The following is a 14,435-nucleotide window of genomic DNA, read 5'->3' on the forward strand; positions in this document are numbered from 1 at the left end:
AATGCCTAACCTTAACTATTTGAGATCAATGCCTAACCTTAACTATTGAAAGAAAATGCGTAACCTTAAGTGGTCTTAATGTAGCCTATGCCTCCTTTTCTAGTTATAGCCAATTCTTCCTGCACATCCATTCATTGCAATTCCAGAAGATTTAAGATCAGGCAGCAGGGTCAAACAGTGGACATGTATAGCCTACTATCCATGAAAATGTCACCACTTTGTTGACTCATATCGGTTTGATTGATGTTATTTAATCACCTTGGTGGGAAGTGATGGGAAAACACTTCCGTCTTCCTGCAGCACACCCCTCGATACTGACACAGGAGGCAAAGTCCACAAGTTTTACTGTTAACGAGAAGAAGAGGATTAGTCAATGTATTTCAGTGTGTATATAAAGATCACATAGCCTCCTGTCATCACTGAACTGTCTGGTACCTGAAGAACACTGCACATTTGCCTGACTGCTGCTTCTCTCTGTAAGTCATCAACACTACCGCTTCGGCGTTGCTTCTTTTATGCGTGTATATCTTTCTCTTACCTTCTCAATGCTTTCAATTTTCAGATCTGTGAGCATCCAGACGTTCATTAGCTCTCATCATGAAGGTTTTACTGATCCTCTCTGTTATCCTCTGTGGTGCTCTGACCATCAGGGCTGCAACAGGTCAGACACAATATTGATACGCTCAAATACTTGTACCATCTCAATAACACATTTTAGACAATTGTGAAATGTAGATGATGGGGTGGGATGAGGGTTTGGAACTCATGTTGCGCCTATATTTATGAAACAACAACTTTATTACTCCTTTCAACCTTGATATAAAAGCCATATACGTATATACACTGATCAGCCATAACATTATGACCACTGACAGGTGAAGTGAATAACATGGATTATCTCGTTACAATGGCACCTGGCAGTAGGTGGGATATATTAGACAGCAAGTGAACATTTTGAACTTTGAACATTGTGTTGGAAGCAGAAAAAATGGGCCAACGTAAGGATGTGATCAACTTTGACGAAGGCCAAATTGTGATGGCTAGACGACTGGGTCAGAGCATCTCCAGAACTGCAGCTCTTGTGGGATGTTCCAGGTCTGCAGTGGTCAGGACCTACCAAAAGTGGTCTAAGGAAGGAAAACCGGTGAACCGGCGACAGGGTCAGACCCGAGGCTCATTGATGCACGTGGGGAGCGAAAGCTGGCCCGCGTTGTCTGATCCAATAGAAGAGCTACTGGAGCTCAAACTTCTGAAAAAGTTAATGCTGGTTCAGATAGAAAGGTTGCTGTGTGTTCTGACTGCGTAGCCATAGACCGGTCAGGGTGCCCATGCTGACCCATGTCCACCGCCAAAAGTGCCTACAATGGGCACGTGAGCATCAGAACTGGACCACAGAGCAATAGAAGAAGGTGGCCCGATGATGAATCATGTTTTCTTTTACATCATGTGGATGGCAACGAGTTGGAGGTGTTGACTCGGCCTCCAAATTCTCAAGATCTCAATCCAATCGAGCATCTGTGGGATGTGCTGGACAAACTAGTCCGATCCACGGAGACCCCACCTCGCAACTTACAGGACTTAAAGGATCTGCTACTGACGGCTCGGTGCCAGATACCACAGCAGACCTTCAGAGGTCTAGTGGAGTCCATGCCTCGATGGGTCAGGGCTGTTTTGGCGGCAGAAGGGGGACCTACTCAATATTAGGCAGGTGGTCATGATGTTATGGCTGATCAGTGTATAGTATAATATTCACAGAGCTGTCCAGGGTGTACCCCGCCTTCGCCGAATGTCAGCTGGAATCGGCTCCAGCCCCCACTGAACTCAGTGGTACTTGTTTAGTACATAACTGTAAAAAAAATGATCTACATTAACTATCTTTGCCGTTCTTTTCCCTTAGTTGTTCCAGCTGAGGCTGCTGCAGTACAACAGGAAAACAAACCCGCACCAAAATCAGGTTATTGGCTTTTTTTTCATCTTTACTTAACTTCACTTCAGATATTGTTGCTGTAATATGAAGCATCTTGTGTCAACACATTGGGTGTTCCTCATTTTCTTTGTGAATCGTTGCTGAAATTTTCCTTTACAATTAGAGACAACTATTGATTTGAGCTGAAGGAAAACTTGGTGAATCAGCAAAGGGAACAGTTGTACTGTAATCCTAACCTAATTCTAGGGATATACGAATACCATTATCAGGTAATGGGTCAGACACTGTGCTCATGTACTCATACTTTTAAAACTACTCCGATTAAACAACCGCACCCGAATCCACTTTATGACAACGTCATGTTAATCGTCATGACTGGTGCCTTACATGCAGAGTTGCTGTGGATGAAGTGCCTAATGCTCACCTGCAACCATAAGCCAATGCACAAACGGGTAGTGTATGAGCAAAACAGGCAACTGAGTCCTCAGTTCACCTGAAACGTCCATGAGAGTTAGCAGCCAAGATTTAGCGTGCATTGTCGTGGACAGATGCAGCCACTTTTCCCATTAAGTCTAGTTAGTTTAACTGCCAGGTTGTCAGCTGTGTCTGCCTGGCGTACTCTCTCAGAGTTTCCGCCAGTATTGTAAGCCGCGCTGCTCACGCGGACTGTGTGGCTGCTCTAACTTTTTAACAAGGACGCCGAAATAAAAAACAACAGGTTCTGCAGCCGCCACACGCTGCTGAGGTTCTCTGTGTGGACGAGGCGTTACAAGCTGCACAGTAAACTGAAATGATACAAACTCCCTTAAAATGTTTTACTTTTTATCTTTCTATCCAGCTTTGTCCAAGAGAAAATAATGAGTAATGAATCTCACACAAAGAATACATAACTCACTTAACCTTACAGACCTTATGTTGTTGGGTTTTACAGGGATGGATGCTGACACTGCTGTTGCTGCTGGCGGGGCAGCTGCTCTACCTGAAGGTTAGAAAATCACACTACTCACTTTCACAGAAGCATGAGGCTGCTTTTGCTGGAGAGAGAAGATAAAAAGAACTTCAAATTAGTTTATGTCCCGAGACACTGAATAAATTCCCCAAAAAATAATGAGTAAAAAAAAAAAAAAAAAGATACATTTTGGAATTTGATTTAATTATTGTTTTTCCAAATCGTTCCAGCTCGTTTTGATTTCTGCCTGGATGGTTGGCATAGTTTCCGTGGTAAATGCTACTATTTAAGCAACCATGTTGACACCTGGAGCAACGCAGAGGTAATAACATATTATTCATTAAGACAGAAAAGTTTAGAGCTCTTGCTCAGAATTACAACAGTACAATGTTGTTCCTCTTGTCTCATCCTCAGAGCTATTGTGGTAGCTATGGTGGCAGTCTGGCCTCAGTCCACAACATCTGGGAGTACAACTTCCTCCAGCGTTTGGTCAAGACTGGGGCTCACACTTTAGCCTGGATCGGAGGTTACTACTTCGAGGTTTGTTCAAACATTTAAAAAAGCCTTTATTTTAGAAAACCTAAACTGTTACGTATTTATTGCTTTATTACTGTTTAACTTCATCTTCAAATAGAAATAGATTATTAAAGGTTGTGCACGTTGTGTTAACCTTAAATTAAGTTTTCAGCAAACTTTCGAGGAACTGGGTTTGGTTTTAAATGAATTTTTTAGAAAATAATTGATGGTTGGCAATTTTATTTTTAAACGTGTACATGTAGAGACACTGAAAAAAACTAAAGTGACTGTAACCGTGATTTCCCCCAGGGCGCTTGGAGATGGGAAGATAGCTCATTGTTTGACTATCACAACTGGGATTCAGCGAGCTCCACTGACCATTACCAGTGCCTACAGCTCAACTCTCAAGGTAAGAATAAAAAAAAACACACAGTCATTTACTGGTCATGGAACAAAACAACAACGATTTGAACATATCGTAGGCAACAGCACAGAGACGGGACCATGAGGCCTATTTCTACCATTAAACTTGATTGATGTCATTTTGTTGCCATTGCTGATGATGCTGATGTTAATGGTTTTTTGTAGAGTCCCTGGGCTGGTCCAATCACGGCTGCACCATGCGCTTCCCATTCGTCTGTCAGGTGAAGCCAAACTGCTAGTCGTCACAGTGTGTGCAATGCTACCGCTGACTTCTACAGATGATACTTGATGCTGCTGTTCTTTATAAGACTGCATACACACACTATCTGTAACATTAATTACAGCACAAATGACTCCATGTCAGTCGAGTGGGGTTTTTGTTGTTTTCATATGTATTTTTTTCACGAAAGCAGTTTGGAATGTAAGTCTGTTATTTTATTGTTTGTATTAATTGCTATTGTATCTGCCTAAAGAGTGTAACAGACTGTATGTATTCTTAAACAATAAACAAAACTTATTTGTGAGCTGCTGTCTTTGATACAAAATACAGGCTGGAATAGAAAATGCCCGTGTCACACCGAGGCAATCAGCTTTATTAGAGTTCAAACCTTGGAATCTGTTGAGTTTGTGCCGGTTTGTTATTATTTGGCGTCTTCCGCCGTGGCTCGAAATGCCATGAGCTGGAATGAGCTAGAAACATGAAACCGTGGTCAAATAACTGGAAACGATGGTCCAACTGCTTCCCAAGAAATTTGACCCCAATCGGCCTGGTGGTGGCGCTAAAATGATACCTGAAAATGCTAATTTGGAAAGGCCACGCCCCTCACACAGTGCGTCTGATTGAATTTGGCACAAGTATCTAGTTAAATGTGCTCTACATAAAAAGCCTCTTGGACCATAGAGGATAACCCGGCACCTTCCAGCCCAGCAGAGAAAGCTCTTACTGTCTCGCTGGCCAGCCCACACCCGTCTTCACTTCAGCTGAATTAAGGCAAAGCAAAATCAGTCACAAAAGCATATGACATAAATACCATAAATAAATCAGACATTTAGCTACAGCTGATATTAGGACTGCTGTCTCTCATGTGGTGTGACAGGAGATCTGTGCTGACAGGAGATATGAGCTGGAGCTTTCTCAGGGACTCTGTCAAAAATATAAAAGTTAACATATTACAGCATAATTGATTTAGTTAGCAACACCAAAAACACCAAGCTAATGGTACACCTAAAAATTATACTTACCTCTCAGTCTAAAGTTAACTCAACGTTATTGTAACATCAATACAAATTGATGGCGTTTGACTTGTGTAACGTTAGCTGCTAGTTAATCTCCATAATACTGTAATAAAGTTTGTTAAATAGCGGGCCGTGGGTAACCCGTTTTACTCGGGTGAGAGGCTGAAAAGATGACCACCAGTCTCGGGAGTACAAAATATAAATTATCTTTATTTCATGAACTACAGTCAAATATCTAAAACATGTATAGGTGAATCACTGCTGTGGCTGGGTAGTACCGGGCGGCCGGGCGCAAACTATGGCCTTCCCCACCTGACTGCAGATACCACTCGTTGGTATTGGTTCTAATTTAAATACACAAGGCAAGTTAGACTACAAACCCAATAACTAGGCTACGAATTTAAATGCCTACAGCAAACAGGGCAGATTATACTGCAAAACACCATAATGCACACAATACACTGCAACCGGAAAATCTACCCACTTCCACACACCTTAAGGCAGTTCAGGTCGCAGAAATGCCACAGTGCCCTCCCCGTGCACCCTTTTCTACTTCCCCTACAGCTCCGTCCCCTACACACGGGCTAACATTACATAACATACAGCGAACAGATACAACTACAAATGTTAGCACTAGATAAGATTTAAAGAGTCACTCAACTGATGGTCACTCAACCATCAAGTGATCCCTGTTAATCTTTGGTATTGTCACTCCTCGGCTGTCCACAACATCCACACTTTTCCTACAATAGCGGCTATGGTGTAGACCCCACGATAGTTGGGCTCTAAACCATAGCCGCTATTGTCGGGGTAGTTGGTTGGGTTTATAGCGCTCCGTGTGTCCATCCTTCCGTCCGTTCGCGTGTCACACTTTCATTTCTAGACCAGCAATCGGAAACTATTTAACTTAAGAACTTCAAAATTGGTATGATGGTTGACGGTGTGGTCTAGTTGTGCCTTTGAGGGTTAGAAGTCCAGGGTGCCCAAAAATTTTTAAATGTTGGCCAAAAACTGTGACTTTTTTTTACTTAAATCTACAGCTAACGACTTGGCACTGTGTTGGATTCATCACATACTTGGAATAAACAAACTTGGATGGCAAGTTCCCAAATCATGTACAATTAATGAAATATCAGAGTCCAGGTGTTGAAATACAAGCAAGTAATGAAGTGGTTAAAACCTGGAGAGCATCAACAAGACAGACCATATTTGTCTCCTACTGACTTTATCCTGAGGAAGGTGAGCTAATAACAAGCTAGATTGTGCTCAATAGACTAATTCCATTAGTTCCAAAAGGGTAAAACCTTTGGCCGTACTTTAGTAAGGGTCAAGCAGTGAGCTGGGGTATGTGAGCCATGCTCACTTTTGCTTTGTTTGAGATGGCACTCTGAAGAACTTCGTCGAGCTTCAGAATGTCCTCTGTTACCTCCTCAACAGACAAATTGTCCTCAATGCTGCTACCCACCTATAAAATGATTGTGGTGTTGTATTAAAACATTAAAATGCAGTGTTTAAAGGTCACATTATACCAAAATTTAAAATGTTCTTTCTTTTTAAAATATGTTTGTAAGTGCAACTCACCCTGTATTCATATGGGATTTGTGAGGGGTACCTCGCCTCTCTACCAAACGTCAAAAAGAAGGGTGAAAACTTTGTTGTCATTTGTGCGCTTTGTCCTCAAGTCAAACATGACAGCGTCCAAACGTTTGTCCCATTACTCAGGTCTGTCTTTCACCAACTTGGACAGTGCTCTAGAAAAAAAGAGAAAATATCAATAAATTGCTTGTTAATAAGTATGTGTTTTAGGACATGAAGTAAAATTAACTTAAAACTAGGCCTATATAAAAAGTGGAAATGGACATTATACCTCTGTATGGGACAATTCATCCTCTCAACTATCCCATTTGTCTGCGAGTGGTAAGGGGCACAGAGCCTTTTAATGTTGAGTACTTTGCAGACATTTTTATTGATCTGTATTAAGAAGAAGGAGAAGAAAGAAAAAAAAGGTAACAGGTGAAACAAGATTAAACTCTCTTAGCCAATTACATTTGTTATAGTTAAATAAAGCCTGACCTATATACCTAAAACTTTTGCATTTCAGTAGTGCTTTGTACGTACTTCGTTCACAAACTTTTTCCCTTAATCAGTTAGAATTCGCTTGGGCGCTTCAAACTGATAAAAAAACGTTAGAATGCACTGGGTTACTTCCTCTGCAATCTTGGATTTGCCTGTGGCACTTTGTTAGATAGTCGATTAGTACACATATGTACTGGTTTCCATTGGAAGTGGTTTTCAGTTTTCCAACCAAATCTATGCCAATGAGATCAAATGGCTGGGTTACCTTTCAAACACAGAAAACATTACTAATTCAATTTGTGTAATATTGTCTTTAATATTTTGATTTCTGTTAGTAACTATTTTTGTCTATAATTAAAAGATAATACAAAAACAATATGAATCGAATCGTACCTTTATTGGTGTGTACTCCACCTCCTGTTTAATTATTACACCACTGGCCTGGCATGCCACACACTGACTCACCTGACAACATTCAAAAGAATTATCAGTTTAATTTTATATTTTTTAATGAAATCGACATCGACAACAGTTTTCATCTTTGCATCAAGTAGGAGCTAAACAGTAACCCTTGTATTGTATTAGCAGAAAACTTTAAATAAGGGCAGTATTTTTCTGAGAACAACAATATTAAACAGGCCTGCAGGAGATCGGAACGCAAATGCCGTAAATCAAAACTGGAAGTAAACTACCTATCACGGCATGAGTGTGTCGTCATTTATAAGCGTGCTCTGTCCGCTGCCAAAACAGCTTATTTCTCTCGATTAATCAGTAACAATAAACACAATCCTAGATTTCTCTTTGACACTGTAGCCAAACTCACCCAAGAACAGCCGGCTGTTAACAGCTTACCCTTTACAGCACATCATTTCTTAGATTTCTTTTGCAGACAAATAGATGAGATCAGATATAAAATGAGTTCCTCGCTCCCAGCTACATCTGTAAATTAACCCAAATAACTAACCCAATTTCCGTGCGTCGTCCTTCCACATTTTGAGACCGTCTCTGTTGAAACACTTTCTAAGCTGGTCTCCGCTTCTAAACCTACCACGTGCCTCCTCGACCCCTTACCAGCTAAACTTTATGGCCATTGCTGGGACCTACAATGTTGAATATATCTGCAATAGTTTCTGCAATCACTGGTGTGATGGGAGAACAACTTAGGGTCAGCACCTGTGGAGCTCTCCAACATAGGGCTTAGAAGGAGGTACTGAAAAGGCGGAGGACTGTGGCGTCTGCCTGAAAAAGGCGCTTGACGGAGCTGCTGCAACAGGAGCTTCGTCTGTCCCAGATGTGATAAAGCCATCTGAATTGCTGGCTTCATTGTGGCACGGCCAGTTTCTGATCAATGTAATGACCCACCATCAGACCCCTGAGAAAAGGCATCAGAGGCTTGAGAGGCTGTGGCTCTATCCACATCCTGCCCCATATCTATAAACAAACTGCAGGAGGCTGCAGTTGATAGTACATCATCATTCTCCTGACAAGGCGAGTCCCTTGTGGCGGAGTCACCACTGGTAACTGGCCTCCTATTAACAGGCTGGAGATTGAGCAGGAGCTCTTTAATCTGGGCAAACTGATGACAGACTGCCAACCTTGAGAGCCAAAGTGTGAAGAAACAAATAATGGAATTTGAAATATTAGCTTGTCGCAGCCTCTGGTGGGCGTAAAAACAAAGCACCAACCCTCAGGTTACGAAGCTACAAGCGACGAGCCACATTGACCTGCTATCAGTTTACTCACTAGCGAGAAAATAGAAGGAACAGATTGCGTGATGACGTAAGGGTTTTATAGTGGGGCGTGCGCCCTACGTCATCACATGGTCACAGGTGACTTGTTGATATAATGACTCGACCTGCACATATGCGAGATGGAGATATCCAGTGCTAAAGCACCGTCCTCTGGCGGTCAGGGAGAATGAAATAGAACTGTATTTTATGGGTTGTAATGGCCCTTTAAAGGAGTTTCACGAGGTAAAAAGGTCTGAGTGGGCTGAAATCTGTCAAATATAATCCTCATGAATGAAATCAAGTCATTCTGAGGCAGAAACAAACTTTCAGTCACAACAATATATATATATATATATATATATATGCTGTATATATGTATATATACAGCATATATATATATATATTGTTGTGACTGAAAGTTTGTAATCTGGGCGATACAGCTTTAAGAGGGTGTGCGCGCTCCCGCGGACGGCAATCAGTCTCTGGCGGACGAGCACTTTCTGGTAACAAGGGACAGATTACCTTAAACAACAACAAGGGGACGGATAGATGTCCTTCTGTCCGGAGCTGCAGCGCAGGAGAGACAGACTCCTCGGCCGTGAGGAGGAGGAGGCTGCAGGAGAGAGATGTCGCTCCGCAGAGCAAAACACCAGACAACTTTCACATGTTTCTCCACTGAAGCTGAGAGGTTCCTGAAGGAGCCGCAGAGTGAGTAACAACAATCAGAGTGATGTCATGCACCGTTCAGAGACATCTAGACTCACATGAACAGAGCTGTTCAGAAAAAAAGAGAAAGGGACAGAGACTGATGTATGATCATACCTTGACAAAGTTATTACTGCTCCTCTCATTTATAATAATAACTTGGGCCATGATGCTGAGGGGCCAATATTACTTAGGTATAGCTAATCAGAGGATAAGAAGCCCAGTACTTTAATTTATTATTTTTGTTTAAAGGGCTTATACACATACTTGTAGACTTACACATTATTATTTTTATTTTATTTTTTCCTGTCTGGTCCTCACCTCTGGTCTCCTAACATGTAAAATGTCTCTGTGTTCAAACTGTTCTGAAAGTTTATTCCTAATCTCAGCAGTTGCTGAGGTATCCACAGTAATTTAAAGGCCGCGTAAAGGAAATTCAGAGATTTGTTTCTAAACACATTATAAATGTTGGAAAATAATTAGTGAAAACATGTGCAAAGGCTGTGAACATTGTAGTACTGGATTGTGGAGTTAGACCATTGAACTGTTTTTTTGACCAGTTTTGTGTTCAGGGTTTTTAAGGCAGGGCTGAAATCATGGCTCGATGATGCACTGGAGTCATCCTTAACATAACTCCATCTGTCTTCACAAACCTGGTTTTGGAAAGCCAAAACAGAAACCCATGACATCATCAAGGGTTATCTCAGCTAGCTCAGTTGGTAGAGCAAGAAATTTATAATCTCAAGGTTGTGAGTTTGAGTCCCACATTGAACATTTGCACTTTTATCACTGTTTTTGTTTTGTGTTTTTATGACTGTACTCCATCCCATGTACTGTGTATATTTATTATTTTTCTGTAAACTTGTAATAGAGGTCCGGGCAGGGGGCGGGGGCGCTGTAAAGCCACGAAGCCTCCATCCACCGTTGCCCCGAGCCTTTCCAAGCCGACCGACCACCTCGGATGAAATGCGCCCGGCGAGGGCCACCGAGTGCCGGGGAGAGGTCACGCAAGGGGATCCTTCCACACCGAGCGACTGTCACTAACCCGCCAGAGCAGAGAATACTGCTTACTTTTTCAATGATTTTGAAAGCTAATTTTATATACTTGGCGATTTTTTTAATCATTAAAATTTGGCTGGGTGGGTAGTAACACATTTTTCTGTGGTGTGACAAACCTGGAATGGATATTTATTTTTTGCTTTACATGGACTTTAAGAGAGTTACCTACACTAATGTTTTGTTTTTGGGTTTTGCTAGGCAGGTTTTTAGTTTAACGTTTTGGGGTTTTGACATTCTTTGATCTTATATTAATAATTTACATCCTGCTGGTACATTTATCTATTGAACTAATAGTATAGGTCAATTGACATGTATATCTTGGAACATTAGAGGAGTCAACTCACCAATAAAGAGGACAAAATATATTAATGTATCTAAAGAGACAAAGAGCAAACAGCTTTCATTCAAGAGAGCCACACAGAGCCTCACAGACTGAGAACATTTGAAATTGCGTAGGGACTGGGTGGGTGATGTTTTTTTCTCTTCCTACTCCTCAAACGCGAGAGGAGTTGCCTTGTTCATTAATAAAAACCTGAGTTTTAAATTGAACTCAGTCGAAAGAGATAGAGATGGAAGATTTCTGCTTGTAGACTGTGTACTTAATATGAACAGGGTAACCTTGGTAAATATACTGTATATATGGACCCAACTATGACGACCCAATATTTTTTAATGAAGCTTAGTTTATTAAGTTATTTTATTTAACTTGTGTTGTATTTTTCTTGTATTTATGCTTGTGTAACTGCTGCTCTGTACTGTGTTGTTGTTTTTTACAGTTATGATGCTTCTAAGTTCCCGAAACAATCGTTTAAAAACGTTTACCACAATTTACGCAGTGAATGCGCAAATATATCCATGACAGAAAATGAAAAAGGAATGTAGGCCCCAGCGAGATTTGAACTCGCGACCCCTGGTTTACAAGACCAGTGCTCTAACCCCTGAGCTATGGAGCCCGTGTTAGTCGCCTATGACGTCACATTTGATTATATAGTTGTCTCAACAAGTTTTGAACTATTGCTACGATGTATTTCTTAATATTGTTCAGGTAAAAACAATCTCTGCCACGCAATGCACTCTGGGATACGCTTCAGGCCCACACCCGCACAACCCCGCACATCCATGCACCCCTGATGCACCCCCGCAGTGAGCCCACATTTCCCTCAACAGACCTTTACACCGCATCTATTCAACTGACAATAGATATGGTAATAAAGTGAGGCACACCTGTAGTCTATTAGCATTAATTGACGATATAAAATTAAATAAGCGCCGTCAGAAACTGCCTGTAATGGTTTCTACCGGAGCCTGCTATATGTGAGATCTCTCATTCATCCACCAGGTGGCAGCAAGTCACCACCTTCAAACAGACCAGTAAGAGCCTCCAGCAAACGCAAAAGCAGATTTTGTTTTATTTAATTTAATTTAATTTGATTTTATTGCAACACATTACAGCATGACTTTAATAATATCTCACTGTCACAAGTGTACATTGATGGATATGGATTACAGTGCAGAAACAAAACACAAATAAATAAACCTATGTCCAATAGGTCAAACCTTAAGGCATATAAATAGACGGGGGGTCTTTCTATTGGTTGCTGTCGGCCCCCCATCACTATGGGGTCTACAGGGCGTGGTGAGGGGCAGCTGCCCCCCTCCCTCTCTACTCTCTATAGCCTCCTACCAGATTCTCCCACAGCTGGTTGAAGATGGACGCGAAAGGATAGCAGCATCGTAAACATGGAATTTATTATTTCATCATGGACGCACCATTTATACCCTTAACCCATTACAGGGTATCTAACTCCTCTCTATTTGGACTTTAATATAAAGACAAAGAAGTGTGTGTGTGGGGGTCTGGCTTTGTGCGACCACCTGGTGTATATACAGGGAGAGAAAGAAAGAAAGAAGGAGCCATGGTGGAGCAGAGAGGAAGACAGATTTAATTCATGAAGAAGTCTGTGGCGATCCTGGATTGTGTCAAGTGTCCCGGACCAGGAGAGTGGACCCACAAGTTCCTATCAACAGGTGAATGTTTGATTCAGGTCCGTCTGCTCTCTCTCTCTGTGTGTTGGTGTGTGTGTGTGTGTGGGAGGAACGACTGCATGTTTGAACAGATAAAGTGGTGCACACCCTGTAACGAAGTGTTCACATAGGATCAGCTTAACCACAATAACAACACCGCAAAACAACAACTACAAACTGAAGTATGACTAGCGTGATATGAGTTCAGCGGCTTCAAATTCCTAATAATAATAATAATAATAATAATAATGTATACTGACTTGTATCTCGGACCAAAGAGATAAAAGAGGAAAAGTAGGCTAAAGAGACAGCGTTAGAGAAAGAAAGACTTGTTGATATATGAGAGAAAATAATTGCAACTCAAATATATATATTCAAACTGCATGAATAGATTATTTTTGGCTTGTGTGGAGAAAGAACAAACAAGTTGATGCAAAGCTAATTTTCTATAAACTAAAATGAGATATAGATGGCTTAAAACACCATTATTGTACAGATATTTCCTTCTTGAGTGCACATGAAAAGGAATAAACAAGCACGGAGCTTTTTATTTTGTTAAAAACAGGACTTATCTGAATAAAAAACAGCCACCGCCTTGGGCCCCCAAATGTCCACTGGACCTACGAGCTTGTTTACATTGTGTGAGTGTAGTAAATATCCAGTGGTGTTCAGAGGACCGGGGTTCGAGACCAGTTCAACCTGTTCTGGTTGGAGAGTGGTTGGTTACTTGTGAGGTTGCGCTGTTGGAAGCCAACCACTACTTTCTTTCTTCAACATTTCGGTAACGCTACGCCCCAAAACTACGGGAGAAAAACACAAGTTGCACGAGCTTGTTGCTATCTCCACCCTAGCCGTGGCTGCTTATGTCGGGATGTAGACATATATAGCTCCCGCTCTACGAGGAATAACAACGAAAACCCCACACAACGAGGCTTCTATTGAGGCAAAACATCCACTAATAGGCCGTCACTGGGAAACAACCACTCGTCCGTCGGAGGAGGAGAAGCTAATCGTTGGTGTGTCTGGAGCAAAGGACTAGCAAACACACATAAAACGACGACATTTATGCCGCTTCACTGTGGATTCCCTTCGCTGCTGGGATAAAACGACGTATTACGGTGTTATAACAAAAGACGAGCGAGGACTGTGATTTCCTTCCCCGCCTGGCCATGCGAGCAGCTCGGATCTACGTAGAAGAATGTGTCGCCTTCTCCTCCCGGCGTTAGCTCCGCCGCGGCTCCATGTAAGAAAGAAAATGGCTTTGTTCTGGCTTTTGGGGGTATAGTCGGCCTATATTTATTCATCACAAGTTAAAAGACACCCATACGGCCAGATTAAATATGATAACGCCATATAAGAGACTATTGTGTGCATATGCCAGCTTGTTTTGGTGTGTGGTTGGCCTCTGGTTTCGAGCAGGCAGCCTTTATTTTGGCAAACAAACCCAGTGTTTTCCTGCCATTTCATCCTTCGTTTTCCTCCCCAGGGCCAACAGTAACAACATGCTCCTGGCCTCTGTCGTGGTGGTGTGGGAATGGCTGAACGAGCACGGTCGGTGGCGGCCCTACAGCCCCGCCGTCTCCCACCAGATAGAGGCGGCCATCCGGAGCAGCGACCCCCGCGGAGGGAGCGTGGTCCTCGGCCAGGTGGACAGCCGACTCTCGCCGTACATCATAGATCTCCAGTCCATGCACCAGTTCAGACAGGACACAGGTAAGACAGGGGAAGGTGCGATAGAGGGAGAGGATGCACGGTGCATGGGGTGTCACGTTTTGGGTTGTTTTTTTAT

The 14,435-nt window shown here is 42.2% G+C and overlaps 2 protein-coding genes and 1 non-coding gene across 5 annotated transcripts in view; 2 read left to right on the top strand and 1 right to left on the bottom strand.

The window, feature by feature from the left end:
• The first annotated feature begins 372 nt into the window (after positions 1-372).
• LOC141765150 (snaclec rhodocetin subunit delta-like) lies at positions 373-4,339 on the top strand. Its single transcript, XM_074631143.1, has 8 exons — positions 373-476; positions 563-661; positions 1,898-1,954; positions 2,859-2,912; positions 3,107-3,198; positions 3,291-3,416; positions 3,702-3,801; positions 3,981-4,339. The coding sequence occupies exons 2-8, from the start codon at positions 598-600 to the stop codon at positions 4,052-4,054; spliced, it is 567 nt and encodes a 188-aa protein (XP_074487244.1). The 5' UTR covers positions 373-476; positions 563-597; the 3' UTR covers positions 4,055-4,339.
• Positions 4,340-11,501: 7,162 nt separating this feature from the next.
• Positions 11,502-11,574, bottom strand: trnat-ugu (transfer RNA threonine (anticodon UGU)). The gene has a single exon. It is a non-coding gene; the product is annotated as a tRNA-Thr (tRNA).
• Positions 11,575-11,600: 26 nt separating this feature from the next.
• LOC141765119 (E3 ubiquitin-protein ligase DTX4-like) overlaps positions 11,601-14,435 on the top strand; it is a 40,120-nt gene continuing 37,285 nt past the window's right edge. The window contains exons 1-2 of one of the 3 annotated variants that reach the window (XM_074631067.1): positions 11,601-12,666; positions 14,133-14,359. In XM_074631067.1, coding sequence (XP_074487168.1) covers positions 14,149-14,359 — 211 coding nt within the window. In that variant the 5' untranslated portion in view covers positions 11,601-12,666; positions 14,133-14,148. Of the gene's footprint in view, positions 12,667-13,319; positions 13,890-14,132; positions 14,360-14,435 lie in introns of those variants that run through there. The other 2 variants (XM_074631066.1, XM_074631065.1) reach the window with 2 other exon arrangements.

Source organism: Sebastes fasciatus, chromosome 3 (assembly GCF_043250625.1).
Source record: "Sebastes fasciatus isolate fSebFas1 chromosome 3, fSebFas1.pri, whole genome shotgun sequence".
NCBI lineage: Eukaryota > Metazoa > Chordata > Actinopteri > Perciformes > Sebastidae > Sebastes > Sebastes fasciatus.